Source organism: Meriones unguiculatus, chromosome 2 (genome assembly GCF_030254825.1).
Source record: "Meriones unguiculatus strain TT.TT164.6M chromosome 2, Bangor_MerUng_6.1, whole genome shotgun sequence".
In the NCBI taxonomy this organism is placed as follows: domain Eukaryota; kingdom Metazoa; phylum Chordata; class Mammalia; order Rodentia; family Muridae; genus Meriones; species Meriones unguiculatus.
Window position 1 is genome coordinate 190,978,169 of NC_083350.1, and position 27,958 is coordinate 191,006,126.

At 44.0% G+C, this 27,958-nt stretch overlaps 1 protein-coding gene across 1 annotated transcript; it reads right to left on the reverse strand.

Annotated features, from left to right (window-relative positions):
* Nucleotides 1-433: 433 nt before the first annotated feature.
* Nucleotides 434-27,958, reverse strand: Prcc (proline rich mitotic checkpoint control factor). The gene is made up of 7 exons (XM_021661848.2): nucleotides 27,248-27,958; nucleotides 13,805-13,852; nucleotides 10,966-11,538; nucleotides 8,298-8,393; nucleotides 3,587-3,730; nucleotides 1,624-1,689; nucleotides 434-874 (listed from the first exon to the last, which is right to left on the reverse strand). Exons 1-7 carry the CDS (start codon nucleotides 27,695-27,697, stop codon nucleotides 788-790), a joined length of 1,464 nt encoding a protein of 487 aa, XP_021517523.1. The 5' UTR covers nucleotides 27,698-27,958; the 3' UTR covers nucleotides 434-787.

Here is a 27,958-nt window from a genome sequence, read left to right on the forward strand (position 1 = left end):
TTTTTCCACAACCTACTTGGTGTCACTTTATATCTATCACAGCTTTTTTTTTTTTTTTTGTATTTTTTTTAAAGGTCCTGGAACTGTAACTCAGGCTGGCCTTGAACTCACAATCCTTCTACCTCAGCCTCCTAAATGCTGAGATTACAGGGGTAATCTGTATGGTAGCACCATACCCAGATTAACAAGGCTTTCCTGCCATAAAATCTCATGCTAGTCCATTCAAGACATCTGAGATCTGAAATACTCTCCACATTTGGGATCACAGGCCTCTGATAATCATCCTCCTGGGAAGGCCAATGGTCACAGTGTCAGTGTCTCAGGTGGGCAGAAGGGAAAAAGCAAAGCAATGATAAGACTGCTCAGGTGCTTGCTTGGCAAGGGATGCTTTGCACAAACTCAACTCTGAGATCCAGAAACAGTGTAGGCAGCATCTGTCTCACTCAATGTTTTATTTCAACAGACATCCCTGGTTTAAAAAAAAAAAAAAAAAAAAAAAAATTGTGGGAGAGTTCAACATCTCATCACACCTGACAGGGAGCAAACCTCCCAACCAAGAACTCAGAGCCTTCGGGGCACCATTCAAGTCTTTCCAGCCCCATCACAGAACGGAGCTGGATTTTCTAACTTGTTAAGAAAAATCTATCAAATATGTCCCTTCTCCCAGAGGTGAGGGCTGAGTCCTCAGGGTAGAGGTCCTGGACTTGGGCAGCGGGGATCCTGGAAGTGAAGCTGGGGCTGGGCCAACTGTGCTGATAGGAGATCTTGAACCATCAGTTCCTGAGCCCTAAAATCCGTATTTTGCTTGGGTCTGCCGGCGACTGAGCTTGTTTTCTGACCATGTGTTCTTCAGCTCCAGCTCCCGCTCCTTGGCCTGGAACACAAAAGGGGTTGAGAGAATCACAGCGGGCAGACTGGTCCATCAGCAGGCTGACTAGGAATCCTACCCACAGGCTCTGTATATGATAAATTCACACTGGAACACTGGATATCCCTGACCCAGCTTTTTTTTTTTTTTTTTTTTTTAATAAGACAGATAAAGTAAGAGCCTTGTGGGAGACTGGCAAGATGGCTCTGTTCCTGCCACCAGGCCTAATAACTGACTTTAGTCCCTAGGGCTTACATGATGGACAGAGAAAACCAATGACATTTGCCCTAACCTCCAGTCACATTGTGTCACACATGTACGTACACACACACATACACACAAAGTAAAATATAATAAAAATAACTTTAATAGAGGAAATGAAGCTCAGCTGGTAGAGTTCTTACTGGAGGCACTGGGTTCTATCCTAGCACCTTAGAAACCAGGCAGAGGCTCATGCCCATAAATCTCAGCACTCAGGAGGCACCCAAGAGAATCAGAAGTTCAAAGTCATCCTGGGCTATAGACTAGAATACTTGAAACCCTGTCTCAGAAAACCCAAAAGAATTCTGTCACTTCCCTCTTACAAAACACGGTTTCTCTAAACACCTGGAATGATACTGAGGACACAGCCTCCCCCTAGTGGCCACATGAGAACAAGAGAGGACACCTATCAAAAGGGTACCTAGCACTGGGCCTTCTTACTAGCCTTCTTACTTTTCAACCCCAGGTTTAATGTGCGCCCTGAGCATACTCACCTGATGAATCAGGTATGTGATCTGGTGTTTCCTCCGTTGCTGGCCAGTCGGCTGCTCACCTTTCTTCTACAAGGGAAAACAAAAACAAAAACATACTCCTTAATCCACAGAGAGAAAGACATTTCTTAAGTGCCTGGACAGTGTAAGGTTGGTGAACTGTGATACTAGACATACAACCCAAATCCTTGGGGAGAAAAAGTCAACTTGGAGCTGTTTCTGTGTCTGTATACTTATAAAGCTGACATTTTATTAGACCCAGTATGAAAAACAAATACTGGAATTTGTTTTTCCTGAGAATACTAGGCGCAGTCTGTTAATTCCCAACAGATTGGCTATGCCTTGAGGTCAAGACAGGAATTACTTTGTCTCTTTTGCAACCTGACTCTCCCTCTAGCCCAAGCTCTGGGCTCTGCTTGTGGACACTGGCCTGTAAGCCTAGGACAGCTTTCATGCCATGGATATGCGACCTGCTGACCTCCCTCCAGACCTCCTATCCATCTGCCCTTAAACCGTCTTCTTTTCTGTCCCCTTTTCTCCAGTCTGACTCCTACTTACCACTTACCAGGTCCTCCCACCCATCAGCTTTGGCTGAAACTCTACTGTCCTGACTTACGACATGTCAACACTGGGACAACAAAGTTCACAGTCTCACTCTACCTCCATCTGCCTTCCAGCCTCCACCAGTAACTACATTCAACTCCAAACCACACTTTGATTCAAACGATTTACTGTCAAAATCTATACTGGTCTGAGCTTTCACTGTGTGGTTTTTCTTTCCTCTGCCAGATCTGTCTCGGGCTAGAAGCTTCCTTACCAGCCCCACCCAACTCTCACAACAACTCCCTAGAGTCTCCTCAGCACTTATGTAATCAATTTGCACTGTAATCATTTACACTCAAGTGTCCTTAAATCTCTTCCCAACTCTGCTGTCAACTTCTTGAGAATAGGGGACTCGATCCTTTCTTCTCTATTAAAAAGCAAGCTCAACAAAATGAAATGGGACAAAACCCTGGAGCTGGGAAAAGACCAGATTCTAATTGCTGCTACCGAATGTCATTAAATGTTACAATTAAAGGTGATACACATAGACATCCAGTGCATCCCACAGAGAGCACTCACAACAGCGGCTGCTTATGTGATGATGCCTCTCAAGCCCAAGATAGCAGAACCCTTTCTCCTAAGTGGTTTTGCCAGTAAACAGTGATAGATCTATGCTGCTCTAACCACAATCCTTTGCTATATCCTGTATGACCGCCAACACTCAGTTAAAATAAATGATGGAGGCCTGGATGGCCATCTGTGATGATAGAACAAAGAAACCAAATTGGGGAGGGGGCGCAGATAAATCCTTGACCTTGGTGTTGCTGGCATGAAGCTCATATCCAGCTACTCCACCCATGGCAAGCTCATAAGTATCCACACTTGCTGTACTCAGTTGCTAAGTGAAGAAACATTCACCATACTGACTGAAGAAAATGAGCACAGGGAAGGTGAGTGGTATGGCAAACAAGCACTCAGAGATAATGAACTACAGAAACAGTGGTGAGAAAAGAACAGCATGCCTGTGACCCAGGGCCTAGAACCTCTGAAGATCTGCTATGCCCTGTCCCCAAAGACAGGCTGAGCCAGCTCCCAGATTAACAACATGGAGACTGGTGTGATTACAGGAAGAACAGTTGTAGATTCTAACCAGTGGGGAGAGACAGAACACCAGAGATCCTCCCGGCAGTGGGAAGCTGCTCCAATCATTCATTCTCAACAACCAGCCTGTACCAGCAGCTGGACAGCTGATAAAACTGCCATGTTCTGAAAGGCAAGAGCTGTTCCCATGAAGCTTGGTATATACCCCACTAGTGTGGGCAACAATATTTGCTGAAGGTGTGTCAGATAACAATAGGTCAGATTAGGAGCAGGTCAAGACCACCTTGTGACATAGGCCTCCCAAATGGTCTTTCCTACTTACTTTGCTGAAGGACTTCATGGTTTTCTCTTCTGTCAACGACTTGGTCATCCACTGCTGAGCCCCACTGAGTTGGTCATCACCTTTGATCTCCACAAAGTTGATTTCCTCTCTCCCTCGGTTCCTCTTGCCCTGCAGCCGCTTAAACTGAAAATGAAAAGAAATAAAAGCAGAACTGCAGTGTCTGGCAAGTGGATGAAAGCAAGAGCCACTGCTGAGGATCCAGTCTCTAGTCCAGAGAAGTGCTGGGACTGCCCAGACACACTGGGCCCTTGGTTTCTCTCTATGAAATACTTCCTTTCTCTTGATATCTACCAACTTCTATGGTGCCAGGTGAGAAGGGCTGTTTCTCAGGAAGTTTCTTGGAGTCAGGGCCAGGGTGACCAAGAGTATTTGGGGAGATCCAGAGTGCACACCAGATAACTGCCTGCCTGAAAGGTCTATCACAGCTTTCTTCCTTTCTGTTTTTGAACATAACCACGATGGCTTCAAAATCAAAATCCTCCTAGCTCAGTCTCCCAAAAACAAAGATTAAAAATTTCAAACTAAGAATTGAGGGTAGGCCGGGTGGCAGTGGTGCACGCCTTTAATCCCACAGTGGCAGATGGATGAATTCAAGGCCAGCCTGGTCTACAAATTGAGATCCAGGACAGCCAGGCTACACACATACACACACACATGAATTGAGGGCAAGAGGCTGGAGACATGGTTCAGCAGTTAAAGAGCACTGGCTGCAGGGTCAATTAGCAGCACCCAAATGGCAACTTACTGTACCTAACTCCAGCTTCAGCTGACAGAAACCTTTTTCTGGCCTCCGTGTACACTGCATGCATTTGGCACACAGACATACAAACAGGCAAAACATCCAAACACATGAAGTAAAAATAAATAAAATCAAACGTGTGTTTTGTTGTTGTTTTTAAGTAATTGAGAGTAAACTCAGTGTGATGGCAAACGCCTGTAGTCCCAACCACTTGGGAGGCAGAGACAAAAGGAATCTTTAAAAGTTCACAAGTTTATTTTTTTCTGTTTTTATTTTGTTATTGCTTGGTATCACTTTCTTTTTCATTACATTTTGTGTGCGTGCGTGCGTGCGTGCGTGCATGTGTGTATGTGTGTGTGTGTATGTGTGTGTGAAAGAAAGAAAGAAAGAAAGAAAGAGACAGAGAAATAAACACAGAGACAGCATACATTCAAACCAAGGCATTCATGTGGAAGTCAGAGGACAATTTGTGGGAATGCAAATCTTGAGGCTCGGCAACAGGAGCCTTGTACTTATTAAGCCAACTATCTCATTGGCCCTGAATCCAGGAGTTTGAAGAATCACAGCAAGACCCCATCTCAAAAAAATAAAAATTACGAGATTTCTCCTCTAAAAATCAATTCTCTTTCAGGACAGGGGATGTGGTTCACTAGAGTACTTACATAAGTGTGCACTAAACCCTGGTTCCACCCAACCAGCACAGTATAAACTGGCCCTGATGGCACACATGTGTAATCCTAGCATTCTGGAGGTAAAAGGGAGAAGGTAATCCTTGGCTACATAGGGAGTTAAAGGGCAGCCTGGGCTGCATGAGATGCTGTCTCCAAGCCAAACAGACAACCCAGCAGTTCTCTTTCTGCCTTTTCTTTCTTATTGGATTGGTATCAGCTATCGTCAGATTCTACCCCAAAGAATTCATGAAGAAAGAGAATGTGAGATAGAAAGTGAGGGAGCCTCAAAATTCCTATAATACCCTATAATACTCCTGTTTTGTTTTGTCCTCTGAAAGAAAGAAAAGAAGGCTGGGCGTGGTGGTGCATGCCTATAATCCCAGCACTTAGAGAGGCAGAGGCAGGCAGATCTCTGTGAGTTTGAGGCCAGCCTGGTCTAAAAAGAGTTCAGGACAGCCAAGGCTATACAGAGAAATCCTGTCTCAGAAAAAAAAGAAAAAAAGGAAGAAAGGGAAGACAGGACAACAGCCATCTGGGCATGGCAGTACATGCCTATAATACTAACACTGAGGAGGGCAAGACAGAAGGACTGCCATGACTTTGAGATCAGAACCCCAATGACGGGGGGAGGGATGGAAAGTAAACAGAAGGAAAAGAAAAGGGAGAAAGGAAGAAAGGAAAGGAAGGTGGAAGAAAACCCAGGTAACCTTAATACAACGGCGAACTTTGGTGAGACCCAAGAACTAGTGTGAACACTTGAACTACAAGAAACTGGCAACGGCCACTGAATGCATTTTTTAACTGCCTCTTCAACTAAAAACTGATGGACTCAACCACTTGCCTTGAAGGCAATACCCAAGGGAGTGAATGCACAGATTACCAATCAAAACAAAGGCTAGCAAAGGACAGGCAGACGCCTTTCTGGGGCGGGTGAATGGAGAATCATTTTCCCTAAGAACTAAGCTGCAGTTGGCTGGAGAGATGGCTCAGGGGTTAAGAGTATTGGCTGCTCCTCCAGAGGTCCTGAGTTCAATTCCGGGCAACCACACAGTGGTTCACAACCATTTATAATGAGATCTGGTGCCCTCTTCTGGTGTGTATCTATACATGCAGACAGAACATTGTATATACATAATAAATCTTTAAAGAACTTGCTTCATTTTGCCTGTCAGTCAAGTTAAACCCAGGCTTATGGATCATAGGTGCTGGGTGTCTCTCAAAATTCATTCTCCCATTCTTTGGTGTAAATATACAAAAAATCCAGCCAAATTAACACTCAACTAAACATTTTATTTCATGGGCCTCAATGAAAACAATCTGGTCAATGAGGACAGACTCTTAACTAGACATAAGGGAGCTTTAGAAATCCTCAAGAGAGAAAGGAAATATCACTCCTTTTTACTCCATCCTACTATAGCTCCCATGCAGAGATGATGCAAGCATTCCGGCTGCTAGCATAAGAATCAAGACAACAATCTAGAGACTGCAGCACAACTAAAAAGAGACCATTTTGTGGAGATGCAATACCAGTCTTAGCCTGCCCCAAACTTTCTTTCACAAGGAAAAACTTAACTGCTATTATACAACTATTATTGTTGGGGTCTTGTAGAGTCACTTGGGAAGAAACTTCATTGAGAAAATACCCCTAACTAGACTGGTCTGTTGGCAAGTCTGTGCTGCACTTTCCTGATTGATGGCTGATGTGGAAGGTCCCACCTCACTGTGGGTGTTGCCATATCTGGGCTGGTGGTCCTGCCCAGATGCTATAAGGGTGCTATAAGAAGGCAGGCTAAGCAAGCCATGAGGAGCAAGCCAGTAAGCAGTGATGGGTCTGTATCAGTTCCAGTCTTCAGTTTCTTATGTTGAGTTCCTGCTCTGACTATCCTGAATGATAGACTACAAGCTGTAAAAATGAAATAAAACCCTTTCCTTCCCAAGTTTTTTTGTTTTTTGGGGTTTTTGTTTTTGGTCCTGGTATTTTAATACAACAATAGAAATGATAAGACAATGTGCCTACACACATTTATATACAACAACAACAAAAAAATTTAAGATCTTGTAATAAGATTCTGTTTAATTAAAAATAAACTTCCACTGGGCATGATGGTGCATGCCTTTAGTCCCAGCATTCAGGAGGCAGAGGCAGTTGGATTAGCGAGTTCAAGGCCAGCCTAGTCTACACCGTGAGTTCCAGAACAGCCAGGGCTACACCAAGAAACCCTGTCTAAAAAACAATCAAAAAATAAGCCAGGCGTGGTAGTGCATGGCTTTAATCCCAGCACTCAAAGAGGCAGAAGCAGGAGGATCTTTGTGAGTTTGAGGCCAGCCTGGTTTACAAAGTAAGTCCAGGACAACCAAGGCTACACAGAGAAACCCTGTCTAGAAAATATAAAATAATGAAAATAAACTCCCTTTAATCCCAGCAGTCAGAAGATTGAGATCAGGAAGCCTGCAACTTTAAAACCAGTTTGGCCACATAGTAACACCCCGTATCAAACAAATAAAATAAAACAAAAACAAAAGCAAAACATAAACAACAAAAATTTTCCTTTCGCTTCAGATTAGCTTAGAAACCTGGTGTCAAAAACAGTCATTTGTGGGACTGGAGAGATGTCTCTCTTAAGAGTCCTCTTGTAAAAGACCTGAATTTAGATCCCAGCACCCTTAGCAACTCACAAGTGCCTATACCCACCCAGCTCCAGGGGCCTGACCCCTCTGGTCTCTGAAGCAACTGACAGTTATATGCACATACCCTAACACAGATATACAAACATACATAACTAAAAATAAAATAAATCTTAAGTTTAAAAAAAGGCTACTTGTGGGCTCAGGATGAGACACTGTAATCCACTGCTTGTCTAACAAATGCAAGCCTTGTGTTTGATCCCTAGCACAGAAAACAGAAAGTCATTTGGCCACCTGGTGGTTTTACTAAGAAATGTCTCCCATAGGCTCAAGTATTTGAACATGGTCCCTAGTTGGTGGTACTGTTTGGGAAGATGGTCCAGTCTTGCTGGAACACTGGTAGAGGGCTATGAGAATTTATACCTTTTACCCACTTCCTCTGTTCTTTGGTTCCTGTATGTAAATGCAGGTATGAGCTCTGAACTTCCCACCTATTCCTACTGTCAGGCAAGCTGCTTGATTCCATGCTTCCCCACCACGGTAGTCTCTCTTCCCTTTGGAACTGTAAGCCCAAATAAACCTTCTATAGGCTTCTTTTGGTCATGGCATTTTCTCAGAGCAACAGAAAAGTAACTAATACATTTTGTTAACTCACTGCTTCATCATCAATGAAGGAGGCATCTGGGGCAATTTCCTGGGGAGGGACCAGAGCCGGGTCCGGTGCAGGATAGTAGCCACCACTGTAATAATCCTATAGCCAAAACAGAAAACATACAACTGAGGGCATAATGGACACCAAGCAAATCAAACTGCATGGAAAAAGCAAAAGAGATGCCCACATCAAAACCCCTCAGATGAACCAGCAAAGATCCAAGGACCTACCCTCTTGCTTACCAACAGTCCCACACCATCCAGGCAGGGGGCACTGTTTCATAGGTGACAAAGAATGAACATTCTCTCCTGGTCTTCCCTGCTCCCTTAGCTGCTTCCCAAGGTAACTATCACCTCACCTCTCTAGTGCCTTAGTCAGGTCTGACCTGTTCCTAAGACCCAACAAGCTCTGCCAAGAGCAAGGAAAAAAAAGGCAGTGCTATTAGATCAGGAGCCACAGGTCACAGATCAGGCCATTCTACCCCCTCCCATTCTTTGCCACCCCCCTCCCATCCTCATTGTACAATTTCAGGGAATTGACTAGTCATGTGCTATGATCCTGCAGTCAGAAAAGGTAGAATCTTTTCCCGGACCCCCTCTATCCAGGAATCAGAGGCAGCCTGACTACAAACATGAACATAAGCTACTTGTTACTGGGCATGGTGGCATACACCTTTAATCCCAGCACTCACAAGAAAGAGGCAGGTAGATCTCTGTGAGTTGAAGGCCACCCTAGTCTATGTAGTAAATTCCACGACAGACAGTGAAACCCTGTCTCAAAAATAAATACATACTACAAAACTGGGAACAAACTAGGCTGAAGAGGCATGTACTTCATGAATGTGATGACTCCCCTCAAACATGGATGCACATTCTAGAAGACAAGGGCAAACGTGATCCTTGTGCCTAGCAACTGTTTCTGTCCTGCCACTGTTTGTTTTTGAGACAGGCTCTTGATATCCCATAGCTCTAGCTCTTCTTGCCTCAGCTCTAGAGCATCAGTACATTCAAGCTGTCTCAATGTCTCTTTCCCTGAAAGGCCCCTAAGACCATGCATTTATAATGAGCTAAGTGAAAAACATGTTTCATATTCATCACACACAAAAAAGCAGAACATAAAAACCCAAAGCAAAGTTGGGTGGAGTGGTGTGCATCTGTAATCACAGCACCAGGAAGGTTGGAGCAGGAGACTATGAACTCAGATTTGAGAGGACAGGAAACGAGGGGAAAAGAGAATGAAGAAAAAAGAAAAAGGAAGATATCCAGAGCAATTATAATCTGGATTTTATATAATAGTATTCACAAAAACATACACTTACATTTCAGAAACCCCAGAATATTTAAAGTGCTTGAATTTGCAACTGTTGCCTCAATGGCATTCACACATTAAGGGTCACAATGTTAGACCATTATCATCTTCCCCTGTCCTCCCAACAGCCCTGCAGGGAACAAGGAAGGATTTTCCTATGGAGAGGTGGCTCAGCAGTTCAGAACAGCGGCTGCTCTTCTGGAAGACCCAGGTTAAATTTCCAGCACCACAAAGTGCCTCTAAAGCATCTGTAATTCCATTTCTACAAGATCCAACACCCTCTTCTGGCCTCTGAGAACACCAGGTATACATGCAGGAAAAACACCCATACATAAAAGATGAAAATTAAAAGATTTAGAAAAACACTACTTTCAAAAATCTTGGCTAGTTCTTTACTTTTTCCTATCAGTGAGAGTTAGTCCAATAAGGGCCTATAATCCCCGAGCCATCCCCTTTCTCTCCACATGATCAGCCAATCATATCAGGTTATGAAGCTGAGCTTCTGCCAATGGGATAAGATACATATCACTACCTGAGTTAAGGATAAAAGACAGAGGCCATCTTGGCACTGTGTGCTGGCTAGCTAAGTGAGTTCCAGGTACCCATTTTGCAAAAAGGAATTACCTTGACGAGTTGCTTTCATGAGTTGCTTTCACTTTGTGTGCTCCCTAAGGTGACACTACCTGATACCCAGAAGCTTACAGCAAGCTTCCCTGTTCCCAATATCCACATTCAAAAAAGCAGTTCCAAGACTGAGACCATTCCTCTCTCACCTTCTCCTTAAATCCCCACAGCTGCCCACAATAAGGTTCCGTTTTTAAAATGTAGTATTTGGGTGTCTCCTCTGATAATGTGGTACTACTGGGTAAGAGAGTTTACCAGAAGGAAGGAAGGTAACCACTGGTAGGATCCCATAGGATCCTAGCCCCTTATTTTCTCCTAGTTTCCTGTATGAGCAGAGTAGCCTCATCTGCCACAGTTCTATGATACACTGCCCAATAGTAATGTATCAAACATATGCCACAGGCCCAAAAGCAATGTTGCAAAGCAATCATGGACTAAAGCCCGAGACCCCGAGCCAAAATAAACCACTATTCTCCAACAGATTACCTCAGGATTTCTATCACAGTGACAGAAAGCTAACATGCAGAATGAAAAGGTCAATGATATGACACACCCTATCAGACTCCCAATACTTGGGCAATTTAGATCCATAAGGTTCAAAATAAAGGTAGTGTGTTTTGCGACCTAATAGGTGTAAAAAAATCAAGCAAAGTGACCCACAGGCCATATCACTAGTTCAAAATGTCCTTCAGCACCATGTTCCAATATTCTGGGGCCTGCCCTCTATGTCCTTACCCACCTGATAATAAGCACCAGCGGCATTGGCATCGCCATATGTGGAAAACTGATTGTAGCTGTAGTCGTCCCCAGGCTTCGGCATCCAGGGGGCCCCACTTGACCCTGCTGCCATCTTAAACTCAAGGGGAGCATTGGCTGCATCGTCCTGGAAAGCTGGTTCTGGTTCTGGTTCTGTGCCTGGAGGCAGCTCTTCAGGGACAGTGGGGACAGGGTAAGGGTATGGCTCAACTCCAGGTGGCTCAGCCTTGTCAGGGAGGGAGAAAAAGTTCTCAGGAGCGACTTCCTCATCACTGTCGTCATCCTCCTGTGTGATCTGCTTGGTCACCTGCAGGGCAGCACTCTTGGCAGCAGCCTTGATGGCAGAGGGTGATGGAGTGGTGGTTGTAGTGCCCAAAACAGGAGCAAGTGAGGCGGGCTTGGTCTTAGAAACCAGTCTAGAGGACTTAGCATCTGAGGAGACATCTGAGGGTTTCCGGGAGAAGGCATGGGGCAGGAGCAACCTGTTAGTCTCTTTCACAGTCAGGTTTTTAGGTTGGGGGAGCAAGGCAGACAAACCAGTCCCCTCGCCGGATCCCTAGTGAGCCCAGGTTTGGAATGAGAGGGAAGAAAGACAAGTGAGACTTGATGTTATGCACTAGCAACAATGACAAACAAGATCATAGTTCTGTGCTTCTCTGAGACCCTCACAGCCCCTGATGTTGTTACCTCCATGCACTCATGCCCTCCTGCTCCAGGATTTACTGTAGTTGTTCCTTCCATGAGAGGCTATTTCTTGTCTCAGCTCTGTCCAGCCTAGTTCCATGATTATCTGACACAGATCCTACCCCAACTACATGTCTTCAGTAAACACAGTGCCCTCAACCTCACATTATCCCTTCTCCTTAAAAACCTAAGTCTCAGGGCCAGAGAAATGATTCAGGAATCAAGAGCACTTGCACATCTTCTCCAGGCAACCAGGATTTAATTCCCAGCACCTACACTATAGCTCATAAGCTCCGTTAACTCCAGAGGATCCAATGTCCATCTCTGACCTCACCAGACACATCCATGTGCACACACACACACAGGCACACACGCACTCATGCATGTAGGTAAACATTCTTACACACAAAAAATAAATCTTAAAAAACAAGTGAATATTCAACTTTCCCTCCTTTGAACTGCAATTAATGCAGCACAAGACTTTGCTTAGGAGACATCAGTACCTGTTGCTGAAGCTCCCATTGGCAGCCCACACAAGGAAAGTCCTCTATGTGTAGTGCCTCAACTGGCTAATGCCAGACTCAAGCACTTAGCTTATTAATTCCTACACTATTCGGCCCCACACATCTAGAGTTCCTCTTACTCATATGAATGGCTTGGATTCTGCTTTCTCTATGCTGAAGAACCAGCCTTGTCCTACATGTAGGGAGGTATCAACAGAAAAAGGAGAGTGAAATAACGTAACTGTGTCACTATCCTGGAGCATCAGGTATCTTCTTAGCCAAGAAATGCCCAGAATGAGTGAAACAGGATTTTTGAAGCAAAGAGTCCAGGCAGAGGAAAAGTGTTCACTTGGAGCAAGGCCCTTCTCACTGCTCCCTAAGTTTACAGTACCAGGGTGAGGTGCTGGGGTGGAAGGTCAAAAGCACTGCTTGGGCCACCTTATAAGTGTTCAACTTCTCAGCGCCAGCTGGGGTCAAAACTACAGCCCTCTGCACAGCCAGGTTCCCACTCTGCTTTCACAGGTCATCTCTGTGTGCTTATCTTTTTTCACCATCTGAAAGACAGCTCTTCATTTGTGGAGCGCCTTTCAAGTAAGTCTACCTACTCCATGAAGCCACCTGACAAGAGAATCACTGGCCCCATTCAGTCTCATCATACAGGCTTTTTCAGTGCCTCTTCCTTCAGCACTCACTATCAACACACACACCACATCAACCTCACCAATGTTTTTTTTAATTCCACGTGATCCTGTCCTAAGACCTGCCCAAACCAGAAGTGACACCTTAACAAAATGAAGAGAAGGGACATCTCCAACACTGCACACATGAATTCCAAGACAAGCACTATATAAGGCAGGACCACTCTTGCCCAAGATATAAGAGCAACATGCAATCAGAGAGTGTATAGAACATCAGATGCACAGGCAGAACACCAAAGTAAAGGTACTGAGATGGGCGGTAAGCAGAAAAGCACAGGGAGGTCAATTGGTTGAGACTTCTGGTCTTGACTGCAGAGAAGCAGCCAAGTACAACAGTTGCTTGGACTCTCCAGGACCAGACTTGGACTCTGGAGTCAGCACACCTGACACAGGTGTAATCCCAGCTCCAATCACACTAGCTGTCTGACTTTGAGCAAATTCCTCAGTTCCTCAGGTAAACTAGGTCATAACCTAGGAATTAGGCCCTCCTGTGAAGAAGGAATCAGCTAGACACAAGTAAGGCATTTAGATTGGTAGCTAGTACAAATAAGTGGTGTCTGAGCATCTGTTTACAGGTTAGAAGCATAACAGGAAGAACAGGCAATTTCACAACACAGATGTTCCCTACCATCATCTGACCAACCTACTTAACACCCCCCTAAACGATACTTCTACCTGAAATGTAATGGACTGAATTGAGTAACAGTCCCTGCTCCTACCATTGCCTGTCCTTCCAGAGAGGTCAACTCCATGTGCTAATGCCAGGAAGCAATGAGAAAAAGAGAGGTGCATCAGACTCAAAGCTATACTGGAAACCAAAGACAGACCAAAACAGTCTTCAAATACCAGCAAACATGCCAGCCCTCAATTGAAAACCTTTGGGCACTTTATGTATCTATCTTTCTGAAAACAATATAAAAAGAGAAAAGGAGCTTACCTGCAGGACAATTTTCTTCTTTGCAGGTTCATCTTCCTCAGAATCTGACTAAGAGAAAAAAGAACCAGAATAAAGCATAACTGTTTTAAGACAGTAGAAGAAACACACCCAACATTTGTAAGATTGAACAGAGAGGCCATCATGTCTGTTCCCACCTCTACAGAGAGGCAGCCACACTAACCCTAGCCAATCAACAGTGCTCTCCCCAGACACTGCAACAACTAGAGAGGGTAAGGATGCCTTGCTTTACCTCAGTTTCTGTTACTCTGTTACTCTGTTAAACTGAGACTATTTCCTCCATTCTTTCCTTGGTGCAAAGAAGCACTATACCTACTCTTATAAATGCATCTGCTAGAAGATGAATGGGATTTGGCCTACAATCTCACCCAATCTCAGCTTCACTTTTAAAACCACTTACACAGACAGCATAACCACACAGCTGGGGAGCTCCAGTGGGATTAAGTGATATGTTAACTGCTTCTCTGTGAGGCATTAAAGGTCAAAACCGTTGGAGAAATCCATTCCCTCCCCAAGTATGATCTACTGTCTGCCAGACATCATCATTCCTGGCTGGGAAGACAGGCAAAGATGGCTGGGAGGTCCTGACTAAGAAAGGAGGCTACTAATATCAGCCTTTGGTCTCAACAGGACTGGGCCACACTGAAAAGCCCTGCCTGAGCTTTTTGCAAAATGTGGTGTACTACTTCAATCTCAGCACTCAAGAGGCAAAGGTAGGTATCTGTGAGTTCTTAGCCTATCTGATCTACAAAGCAAGTTCTAAGTCTGCCAGAGCTACGTATTAAGACCTTGCCTCAAAACAAACAAACAAAAACAAACCTTTGAGCTTTTTACTTGTTTGGAGATTGGGATTCACTACATAGCCCTGGGTGACCTGGAACTCTCTATGCAGACCAGGCTGGCTTCCAACTCACAGAAATCTGCCTGCCTCTGGCTCCTGGGGGCTAGGACTGAAGGCATGTGCCATCTCATCCACCTACCCCTGAGCTTTAATTAGCTCAGATCAGTTTCTGAGCATCTTCAAGTTGAGGAAAGATAAAAAGCAAATGTTTTTATTTGTTTTTATTTTTAAGACTTTTAATGTATGTGTGTGTACACATGTGAGCATATGCTATACATGTGTTGCCCAAGGAGGCCAGAAGGGGGTATCAGATCTCCTGGAGCTAGAATTACATGTGATAGTAAACCATCTGACTTGAGTCCTGGGAATGGAACTCAAGGCTTTTGTAAGACCAGTATGTGCTGTTAGCCACCGACCTACCTCTTCGGTCTCAGGAATAGAAAGTTTAAATGTTCTTTTTAGTGCACATATCCACACACACACACACACACACATACACGTAATTAAAAATAATAGAAATGTTTAAAAGTTGTTTTAAATAAGTACTTTCCAGAACCAGGGAGGTGGCTCAGCAGGTAAATGCACTTGGCATGTACACCTGACAACCTGAGTTTAGTCCCTGGAACCCACATAAAAAGCCAGATAAAACAGTGCACACTTGTGATCTCAGCATTCCTACAGCAAAAATGGAGACCAAAGAGCTGGTCAGAAGTTCCCAGACTGGAGCACACTGTGCAGCAGCAAGAAAGAACCCTTTCCTCAACAAAATAGAGATTCCCAAAAGTCCACTAACCTCTAAGGTGCCTACACTGACACATATACACACAAATAAATACATATACATACAAATAAATAAAAAGTTTATTTATTATTTTGGGGAACGGGCACACATGCCATAGCCAGTGTGTAGAGGTCAGAGGACAACTTTCAGGAGTTGGTGCTTTCCTTCCACCTTTACGTGGGCTCCAGATTTTGAATTCAGGTCAGGCTTGCAAAGGAAACAGTTTACCTGCTATGCCATCTCACCACCCCCAAAATAAAATTTAAACTGAAGGCCAGTGAAATGGCTCCGCCAGTAAAAGTGCTTGTTACACAAACTCAGCAACCTAAGATCAATCCCCAAAATCTATGTGAAGATGGAAAGAAGAGATATCAAAGTTGTCCTCTAATCTCCACACACCTATCTTACCACTGTCTCTCATGCATGCACACAGGCACTCACACTCATACACACACACACACACACACACACGCACATAAACAAAGAAAAAGTAGGGGCACAATTCAATAGAGAGAATCTGCCTGGCAGTTAATTAATTGACTAGAGAGATTCAATGGTTAACAGTACAACAGTGTTTCCTGCTCTTGCAAAGCAGGAGTTCAGTCCCCTCCGCCCCCGTATCAGGTAGCACACAACTACCTGTAACACTCTCTTCTGGCCTCTAAGGGTTCTGCACTTGCCTGCTCACACCCCATGCCCAACACACCACACACATTCACACACAATTAAAAATAAAACACATCTTTAAAATAAATAAAACTTAAAATTAAAAACTTCTTCCCAAATAAGTAAGAACGCTACCACCACCACTACCACCACCATTAACAACAAAATGACTTCCCAAATCTACCTTTCCATGGTCTTGGTCTTGGCATCTGCAAAGTAAAGGTGATTAGGCTGTTCATGGTAGCATACACCATTAACTCCAGCAGCACTCAGGAGGCAGAGGGAGGAGGATCTCTGTGAGTTTGAGGCTGGCCTGACCCTGTTTTTAAAAAAGGAAACACCCAACAACTGTCTTGACAGAACATCAGGAAGAGCACTAAACACTGATCTTCGGAGATATAACTGGGCCATTTACTGTGCCTAGGAATATCCTGTGTGATCTGTGTGATCTGCTCACAAAGAACCTGGATGCCAACCAACATGACAAATAATCAAATAACGAAAATTAGGTTAAAGAAAAAATCAGATGTAGTTCAACCTTCTCTCAGTAAGTACAGCTGTTATGGAGAACCACAGCACTGTGTTATATGGAGTTTGTGTGTGCTTTTTGAGGCAGCTCTTGATATGTAACCTTGCCTGGTCTTGAACTTATAATGATTCTCCTGCTCCTGCTTTCTGAGTGCTGAGATTATGGAACAAACTACCACATCTGGCTACAGAGGCTTCTAATTAAAACTAAAACCTCAGAGTTCGGGTGGCGCTCAGTAGTAGAGCATACAGTCAGCATGTGCATGGCCCTGGGTTTAATCCACACACCTTAACAAGAGAATTACTCATCTACAGGTATCTAACCCCCAAACCTGAAAGCTGTGTTAAAGAAAACACACCCATGTTCCCTGCCACATCATCCACAATAACCAAGTTATGCAGTCAACCCAAGTGCCCATCAACAATAAGTAGATAAAGAAAATATGGTATATACAAACAAGGACTGGGGACAAGATGGTTCAGCAAAAAAGGGATGGTTGCCACCAAGCCTGATAACCTGAGTTCAAATCCCTGAGGTCTACAGGATGAAAGGGAAGAACTGATTCCCAAAAGTTGTTCTCTAACCTCTATGCATGCATCATGGCATGTATGCACCCACACCCATTCACAAAGTGAATGTAATTTAAAAAATGTTTAAACTTAGTGGGAGAAGGCTTAAGACTTGTATGGCATTCATAAGATACTGGCTCAGTCTCTAGCCAGGACAAGGGGAAAAAAAAAAAAAAAAAGGAAAGGCAGAAAGGAGAATGGCCATTATAAAGTTGTGAAATGAGAAGAATGGAGAAATGATGGTGCTGTAAATGGAGTACTGTATACTTCAGAACTACTAAAATAATAAATTTTACATGTTCTTACCACAAAAATATTATTTGGCACATTGAACATGTTAACTAGGTTGATTATACCATACTATTCATAAATTATATCATTCTATGCTCCAAAAATATATACTATTAATTCAAATTGCCAATTTTCAATACTTTAAGCCCTTTCCATCTTCACTGAATCATGGTACCAATATCACTGGCATCTTTCATTGTCCTGTAAGTATGCTTTTGTACCCACTTCCTGACACTAATATTTCAAGGAACCTTGTGCACTGTGTCTCCATGTTTGTCTACAGTAACCTCATACCAACTTAGCACTTGCTAAGTTCATTAGCAAGTTCATTAGCACTTGCTGTGTAAATGTGTTTTCCCATGATTTTCTGTCTTTATTCTGACAATGGCTGTATCTAACACTGGAATACCACCACCTGGCGGTCAGAGAAGCAGATTTTAATTGCTAACTGCTGCAAAAACATTAAAAACAAAAAAAACCACCTAAAAAGGAAATCGGTAAGCCAGACTTGTGAAAAATAAAGGGCAGCAAAGGAGAGGACCAACTGCCTGCTATCTACTGGTGACTTATAATTGTATGTGTGATCCCTCCAGTAGTGTTTTGGTCTTGTTTGTTTGTTTGAGACAGGATCTCATGTAGCCCAGGCTGGCCTTAAACTCCCTAAGTGTCCAACAAAGGATGACTTTTACTTTCTGATCCTCCTGCTTCCACATCCAGAGTGCTGAGGTCACAGGTATGTGCCACTGTGCATTTTATGTGGTGCTGGGAACCAAACCCATGCCTTTTCTTGCATGCTATGTAAGCGCTCCACCAATATCCCCAGCCCTCCTTTCCAGCTGCGTTTCAAGGCAGGCTTTATCATTTCAATTTTATAAGTAAGGAAAGCAAGGACCAGAGAAGTCAAATAGTTGTAAGGACAAGACAGAACCAGAACCAGTTCTGGCTTTTGTGCTTGGACAGAACCACCATTGTGACAGTGTACAAGCCTGAGGACCACACCAAAGTCACACTGGGTCTCATACGGAATAGCACAGGATTACAGGAGTGACTCAACATATCTTGTAAAAGCATGTCCTCTTTCCTTAAATGCTGTGAAACACAATGGGCCTGTGACAGTGGAGGCAAACTGTCCCATGGCTAATAGGTCAGGTCAGCAATGAGAAGAAAAGTCAATTTCTCTTTAAATGTCACAGACTGTTTTCAATTATACTGAGGTTTTTTGTTTGTTTTGTTTTGATTTATTTATTTAAACTTGGTAACCCTGGCTGTCCTGGGTCTATGTAGACCAGGCTCAATTTCAAACTCAGAGATCTGCTACCTCTGCCTCCTGGGATTAAAGGTGTGCCACTACTCCCAGCTGTGTTTATTTTTTAAACACATACACAAACATCCCTATTTGACTGGCCATTTCAAATATGCCACTACTTCTGGATCTAGAAATTGCTTTGATTACTCATATTTACCCTTCTCCAAGCTTCTACTGGGAGCCCTTTATAAATTATCCTATGCCACAGATGACTATGACAGACTTCAAAAAACAAAGCACCAAGAAGCTATTTAAAAAAAAAAAAAAAAAAGGAAAAGAAAAGAAAGGCTTGGGAGATGTCTCAGTGAGTAAGAATGTTTGCTGTGAAAGAGAACCTGAGTTCATAATCCCAGTACCATGTAAAAAGCCAGGTATAGCTGCATGTGCTTGTAACCCCAATATTGTAGGGAAGAGAAACATGCAGATCCTGGGAGCTTGGAAACCAACCAGCCTGTCAGAAATGGTAAGTGTCAGGTTCAATGAGAGACCTTGTTTCAAATAAGATGGAAGGCTGGTGAGATGGCTCAACAGGCAGAAAAGTGTCCTAGGCAGGCCTGATGACCCAGATTAAATCCCCAGCTCTCACAGGTGGCAGGGGAGAAGGCTCAGAGACATCACAGCCACAAAGGAAGACCAGGGGACCAGTAGATGAGGAAACAGAACATGAACATGGCGCCACTCAAAGCACTCCTGGGCATAAGAGAACCTAACCACAGACTAACAGAAAACAAAAGTACAGAAGGAGTTATCCCAGCCCCCAAAAGAAAACAAAATTCAGTGCTGCTGTGGCTATAGCTCAGTAGTAAAGCATCTGCCTAGCACACGAGGCCCTAGGTTTGATGGGGTGCAGGTTAATTAGAGTAGACCTGGGTTTCTTAAACATCTTTCATTTCATTTCTTAAACCCCCTTTCGCTGGTGAAATTTTTAATAGTAAACCACGAAGAAATGTTTTGGTTTTTTTGAGGTAGGGTTTCTCTGTGTAGCCTTGGCTGTCCTGGATCTGCCTGCCTCTGCCTCCTATGTGCTAGGATTAAAGTCATGCACTACCACAGCCCATCCAGGAACTGTATCTTAAAACAATTGTTTAGGCCAAACATGGTACATGCCTTCAATCCCAATTCTCTGGAGGCAGAGGCAGGCAGATTTCTGTGAGTTCAAGGCCAATCTGGTCTACAACGCAAATTCCAGGCTAGCTAACTACTACACAATAAAACCTTGTTTAAAAGAAATATATTTTGGGATATATATTATTTTATTTTTTGGTTTTTTTGAGACAGGGTTTCTCTGTCCTAGACTCACTTCATATACGGGGCTGGCCTCAAACTCAGAGATCCGCCTGCCTCTGCCTTCCAAGTGCTGGGATTAAAAGCCTGTGCCACCACTGCCCAGCAGACTCTTGTGAATACTTATAAACCAATAAACCCAGTGATTTACCAAGTTGGACTCTGATGTGTATTTTGATCTGTTATGGGTTCCCTATCTGGAGTGAAGAGACATTTGTTCACAACTCCCTGGGAATAGTGTCACACAACATTGTTTTGTCTCTGAAAGTACTACAGGCCAACCTTAACCACACAGTGAGTTCTAGGTCAGCCTGGACTACTAGGTAAGATCAGGGCAAGGGGTGGTATTACTATATTTCTTCTTAGCCTCACAAGAACCTAAACGTCAGGGGCCACTACTATCCTCTCAATCTGCCAACAATGACAATATACATACCCAGAGACTGCTGAGCAAGAACGGAAGCAGACATGTTCCATTAGGCTAAGTCCAGTGGGGTCTACTCATCTATCAGTGCCTCATTCCCCATGGCAGCTTTCCTCTTATCTCCTTGGGCTCTGGTTCTGAGAGACTCTCCAAAAAGCAATCAGTAGCTATCAGGGCCAGGAGCCAAGCAGGAAATCAAGGTTAAGAACAGCCACCCCACCTCTCCAGACTCCAAATAAATTATACTAATATTCCATTAGCTAGACTCATCAACTTCTTTAACTCTTTGGTCTCTTATCTACCCTTTGTTTAGGACTTTGTTTTCTCTATTTCACTTCTTGTCTTCCTTTCTGATTTCTGCCTGTCCATGGGCCTTCTCCTATATCTTTTCAGTAAGTACCAAAACAAAGCAAAGCACATCTAGGTTAAAATATAACCTCTGTCACCACTTCAAAACTATGTGGTCTGAGGCAACTTATCTGTGTTCTCTAAACCTGTTTCCTTCGAGGTAAACTAGAATTAAAAGCCTAGCACAAAAGGCAGTAGGGGCAGAAGGATCAGAAATTGATCACCTTCATTACATAGGGAAGTTACTGGCAGCCTAGGCTAGACATTGTTTTGAAGGGAGAGAAAAGAGCTCAGTGCTGTGCCAACACCTTCAGCAAGTGGCCACAAACATTAGCAGGGCCCCAATCCCTGAAATTATTGTTGTTGCTGTTTAAAACGGGGTCTCACTATTTGGACCAGGCTGGCCAGAAACTACTGAGCTCGGCCTGCCTGTACATCCTGAGTGCTGAGAGACACCATGCTCCACAAAAAGCCAACCCTAAAATTTCTATTTTTGTCAGAATATGTTATATGAGAGAAAATTCTCACATAAAACTTGTTATCCTAACTCTGTCTTTTTCAGTATCTTTATCCCCTGGGTCTAGAAAAAAACAACCAATGATTTCTGTAAAGTTTTCAGTAAGAAACAAGAAGAGCAATAAAGGAGAAAAAACAGATAATCTAGATCAATCCCCACTTAGGCCAAAAACTGAGCTTGGGGCTGGAGAGATGGCTTAGAGGTTAAGAGCATTGGCTGTTCTTCCAAAGGTCCTGAGTTCAATTCCCAGCAACCACACGGTGGCACATGACCATCTATAGTGATATCTTGTGCCTCTTACGGTGTGCAGGCAAACATGGAGGCAGAATACCATATTTAAAAAAGCGCGGAGCTTGTGGGCACATGCCTATAATCCCAGCAGTACAGAAGGTGAGGCAAAAGGATCTTAAATTCAAGGATAGCTGGGAACTGGGACATACACACAGTAAAACCCTGTCTCAAACATACATACAATGGGGAGGGGAGACGTAATGGAAGTTTTGGTTTCTTTGTACGTTATATAAATATGCTTTTGTTTTAATCCCAAGTGTGGGATTTTAGTTGGGCGGTAGTTTGTCCACACCTGTGAATTGTCTCATGGGGAGTGTGGCTTTTGCCAGCTGGTAACAACCTTCCACATGCCCTATGGAGAGGGGCATGGTCTAAGACTCTGAGAGTATAAATGAGTGTCAAGAAAGAGAAGGTATGGTGTTCAGTATGGCGTTCAGTGTGGCATTCGGTGTTGGCGCAGACAGACAGAGGGGAACACTTCAACACTTCAGGGTGCAGCAGTGTGGAGAAGACTGCTAGCTGCGTCTATGGTCGACGGAGACTGGAATAGCCCTAAAAGAACCCCTTAGCCCTATGTAAAGGAGTCTGGACCTGCCTCTCCCCTTTTCCCTCTCCTTAAGGTTGGGGGGTTGGTAGAAGGTAGAAGCCTAAACACCCCAAATAAAGGAGAATTTTTTAAAAAAAGAACACTACAGGGGGAAGAGATGATCATGATTAAGGAAAGGAAAGATAACTAGGTTGATTTTGGCCTGCACCTCTGTGTGTCACTCTCCTCAGATAACCTGGCCAATATGAAATCAAGTTCTTCTGGAAACTAGAATGAGGGCTAGACTATAGTTTACTCTGAGCTGATCTATGAAAGTAAGGAAATTAAAACACACACACACACACACACACACACACACACACAACAAGATGCTGTAGGTGGCTCTTTCACTTGCAACAAAGGTAAGAAGTGCCAAATTCTAAAAAGAAATCTTTCTTTAAGGCAGGGAGCTTACCCATGTGGTGGTTTGAAAGGAAATGCTCATAGGAAGTAGCATTATTGGAGATGTGGCTTGCTGGAGTAGGTGTCACTACAGGGTGGGTTTGAGGTCTCAGAAGCACAAGTCAGGCCTAGTGTGTCTCAGTCACTTCCTGTTGCCTGTGGATCCAGATGTAGACTTTCCAGCACCATGTCTACCTGTGTGCCACTATGCTTCCAGCTATGACAATAATCGACTAAACCACTGAAACTATAAGCCAGCCCCAACTGAATGCTTTCCTTTGTAAAAGTTGCCATGGTCATGGTATCTCTTTAGAACAATAGAAACCCTAAGACACCCTGCAAACATGCAGAGAGCCCTCTATGTACACAACATGGTGTTCAGAAACAACTCTTAGAACCAGACAGGCTTTTTAAGGACCAGGTCTCACCAGGCAGTGGTGGCACATACCTTGAGGCCAGCTGCCTGGTCTATAGGATACCCAGGGGTACACAGAGAAACCTGTCTCAACAACAACAACAAAAGACTAGGTCTCAGGGTTGGAAAGATGTCTCAGAAGTTAAGAGCACTAGCTGCTCTTTCAGAGGTTCAATCTCCAGCACCCCATGAAACTAACAACCAGCTCTACTTCCATTTCTGGAGACTCCATACCCTCTTCTGTTCTCACGAATAGTGCATCCATGTGGTGTACAGACACATTCAGGCGAGACACCCATCCACATAAAATACAAGTCCAGATGGCTGGCTGGTAGTGTTGCAGGCCTTTAATCTCAGCACTCAAGAGGCAGGCGGCTCTCTGATATTGAGAAACACTCTCCTCCTCCTCGTTTTTTTTTTTGTTGTTGTTGTTTTGTTTTGTTTTTGTTTTTTGTTTTTCAAGACTAGGTTTCTCTGTGTAGGCTTGGCTGTCTTGGACTCACTTTGTAGACCAGGCTGGCCTTGAACTCACAACTCACAGAGATGTGCCTGCCTCTGCCTCCCAAAGTGCTATGATTACAGGTGAGCACCACTGTGCCTGAGGGTTTTTTGTTTGTTTGTTTGTTTGTTTTGTTTTGAGGGACAGAGCTTCTCTGTGTAACCTTGACTATCATGGAACTCACTCTGTACACTCAAACTCCTAGAGATCCACCTGCCTCAGCCTCAAGTGCTGGGATTAAAGATTAGAGATGCCACAACCACTACTCAACTGGGAAGCCCTGTCTAGAACACCTTCAATACTTAGGCTGCCTTTCCCCAAGAACAAAACTACCAATTTAAATAGAACACAACTGGGAAACAACCAGCTAGGGACTGGTACTTCAGAGGACAACAACCACTTCATACTTCCAAACCTCAGTGGGTCACATACAAAAAGTCAACAGTCCTTTGTTTTCTGCCACTTTCACCAACTTAAATGGAAGATTCTACAGCCTCTACTACAAATCTTTTTTTTTTTCTTTTTTTGGGGTATTTGAGAGAGGGTCTTGCTACATATCCCTGTTGGCTATGTAGATCAGGGGTTGCAAACTCATGGCATTCTTCCTGCCTCAGCCTTTCAAGTACTGGATTACAGGTGTGTGTCCCCAAGTTGTTCTAATGCTACCTTTTGCAAGAAATGAGCCTTTTCACTGCTCTAACTGTGGCGAGAAGCTTCCCCAAATATAACAATCAAGCTGAGGTAAAGTCCAGAAGTAAAAACAGGGAAGAGGAAAGAAGCAACCAGACTGTTTCTGTTCCACTTATGGATGAACCTTTCCTTGGCCACAATTAAATCAAGACCAAGGTTAGTTTCAATGGTAAAACAAGAGGCTTTTATAATATCTTAGAGCAAAAAATGATGAGAATAAAAAGACAGATGATATGAAAGAATTCATTTAAGTTCATTCATTCAGAAAAAAGAATTTACAGACTGCACCCCCTCATCAAGAAAATTACTCTTTACAACAGGTGAAGACCAACACAGAAAACCACAACTAAGCAAATGCAGACTTGTAAAGCCCAGTCCCAATGGATACATCTACAAAGCAAATCCTACATCCAAGGCTGAGTGAACATTACAGAAGAGGGGGCGGACAGAGGATCTTGAGCCTGATGAGATTTTGTCTCCTCATAACATCTGATACTACACCATAGTTTCACCAACATGACAGCCTAAACATGATCTGAACAAGGATAACAACAGCAAATCAGGAGGCCTCAACCCTACACAAAGAACCACAGGCAACTAAAGAATGCTGAGAGTGGGAAAAACAGTCTTCTCCAGGAAGACCAATTGGTTGTTCAATACCAAACGATCATCCCTGAATACATACAAGGTAACATACAGTCTGAGCAGCTTATATTTAGAAACACACATGTATACACATATACGTACATACATGTAACAACAATTTAAAAAAAGAGGCCATGAATTTCAAAGAAAGCAAAAGGGGGTATATATATGAAAAGGTTTGGAGAGACAGGGGAAGAGAAAATGATATAATTATATTACAAATTTCAGAAATAAAAGAAGTAAACAAAAAAAATTACAGGACCCTAAGTATGCAGCAGGAACTGTAGTGAGCACTAGTGATATAATGGTGAATTTAACAAAGTAACCTTTGACTTCATGGAGTTTTTATACCAGAGAAGGGAGAAAGGCTAAATATATAATGTGCAATATGATGGTTAAGCTACAGAGAAAAACAAAGCAGAGCCAGGTATGGTTGCTCATACCTTTGATCCTAACACTCAAAAGGCAGAAGCAGGAGGATCTCCGTTGAGTTTGAGGCAAAGCCTGGTCTATGTAGCAAGTTCCAGGCCAGGTAGGGCTACATAGTAGGACCATAGCAGGACAGAAAACTGCAATGTAACCTGGTGGGCTAGAGGTGCTCACTGAGAACATGCCTTTTAAGCCAAGACTTGACAGGGCATGGTGAGAAGATTGAGACATCTGCTGGGAGAAACTGAAAGAACTGTACACACAAAAAGACACAAATGGCCCTTTATAGCATGGAAAAGCTAAAGAAAAGTAGAGTTTTCAAAGGGAGCCCAGGACAGACCAAGTCATTTAACAAAAGATAGAAAGCAAAGAATTCTCACTCACTGTCTTCTTTATCATGGTAGCCCTCTTTACAAGAGGCCTTGTCTCTTTCTGCTTAGACATCTGAAAACAACATAAAGTCAAGCATTTTTAATCCTAAAACCCAGGAGGTAGAGGAAAGAAGACCTCTGCATTCAAGGCCAGCCTGGGTCTACAGATTAAGTTGCAGGTTATCTAGGACTATGTAGAGACCATCTCAAAAAAAAAAAACAACAACCAACAAACAGACAAACAAACATATAAACAACATTTGGCTGCCTCTTCTAGAAAGTATACCCTAATGCCCATATTCATCTAGCCTTTGACAATATCTAGATGATGAAACCAAGATTATACAGACCCAGTTTTCAATCTCCAATAAGATCTTGCATACTGGACTCAAGTTCACATTTGTAAATAGTGTGTTAGGGCTGAGGATGCAGCTCGGTTGATAAGAATGCTTGCCTACCACACAAAGCCCTAGGCATGGGGACTGGCGAGATGGCTCAGAGGTTAAGAACACTGGCTGTTCTTCCAAAGGTCCTAAATTCAATTCCCAGCAACCCCCCTAGTGGCTCATCTCCATCTATAAGGGGATCTGGTGCCCTCTTCTGGCCTACAGGCACACATGCAGGCAGAATACTATATAAATAATAAAGCTTAAACAAAACAAAAGCCCTAGGCAAACGGTGGATCTGTAATCCTAGCACTGGGGAAGTAGATGAAGGAGCATCAGGGGTTTATGGTTAACCTTAGCTACATAGTAAATTTGACCTGTGAGGGAGACTGAAGCAGAATAATCTAAGGGTTTTTTGTTTTTGTTTTTTTTTTTTTTGTTTTGTTTTTTTTCTACAAGAAAACAGTTCTCTAAGTAAAAAACTTAAAACAGGACTGGGGCTGTAGCTCAGACTTAACATGTGTGAGGCTACAGGTCCAAATCCCGGTGGTGGTGGTGGTGGTGGCGCATTATACTTAATCCCTTAAACGAGGGATAGTGCATTCCTTTTAATCCATTACTAGGAGGCTGAGGCAAGAGGAACATAAATTGAAGTCTAGCTTGGGCTACATAGTCAAACCGTCTCAAAATAAATATTTCATTTCTTCTCTAACTCTCCTTAACAAGTCCAAGTGTCGGGTTACATCCTTTACTTCCTTCACGGGCAAAAGTTGGTCTGTGATGTTCAACAGGAGCACTTAAGCCCTCCCAGCTGCCACGTCTTATGCTGACCTCAGTAAGAGAAGAGAGGCCAACCTGAGATGAAGATGCTAAAAGGGAACGACGTGTCCATATGCATTTGCCTTGGCCTGTCAGTACCAAGGATACCATGCATCCTTTCTGCAAGCCAAGCCCAAGTTCCAGAATACCTGATGGCCAAAACCCTAACTCCCCAGTGTTGACAAGTTCAGCTAAATTAACCGCCTTCTAAGAGTATTCTAGCGGCCTTGAGTCAACCGATGAGCTTTTTGAACTCCATTATGGCTACAAGTCCCTCCTACTCTAAACTCAAACCCAGTGGGGCTTGAGGTGACCCCCCCCCCCCCAGATACTCACATCGCCCTTATGCAGTTCCGGCGCCGCTATCCTCACCGGCTCGTTTCTCTTCTTTGGCTTGGAAAGCCCCAAGGGGGGTCCGACACTGCCCACAGCTGTGGGCAGACTGAGACCAGGGCCTTGGGGCGATGGCAGCCCCAGCCCCTCCCCAACTCCCGCAGCTTCAGCTGGGCTCACTCCTGCAGGTGGCGGGAAGCCACCCAGGCCGAAGGGCAAAGGTGGAGGAGGCTGCAGCCTGGGGTCTCCGGTGGGCGGGGGTAGCAACAGCGGCGGGGGAAAGGCTGGGGCCAGCATCTGGGGGGGCGGGGGCAGCAAGGCCGGACCCTTGGGTGCAGGAAGAGAAGCGAACAGGCCTCCTAAAGCGGGCCCGGGCACATCCTCTTCCTCCGGCTCCGGCTCCGGCTCATCCGGCTCACTATCATCGCTGCTGGCATAAGCAACCAGAGACATGGCGCCTCCCGCCTTTGGGACGCCCTTGCCGGCAGACTAGGCCTACTTGAGACCCGGGATGCCCCAGCGGCCTAGTAGGACCTACCACTGAGCAAGGAGGGGAGCCGAAAAACGTCCCCTGCTCCGTGCTCTAGAACTATCCCCGGCAGGAACCCATGGCCAGGGTTGATTTCCACCGAGTAAGAATTCCCGCTTCACTTAAGCTCCTAGCGCCAGGCAACTACACACAGCTAATGGCCGCCAAGTCACTCCGCCTACTAT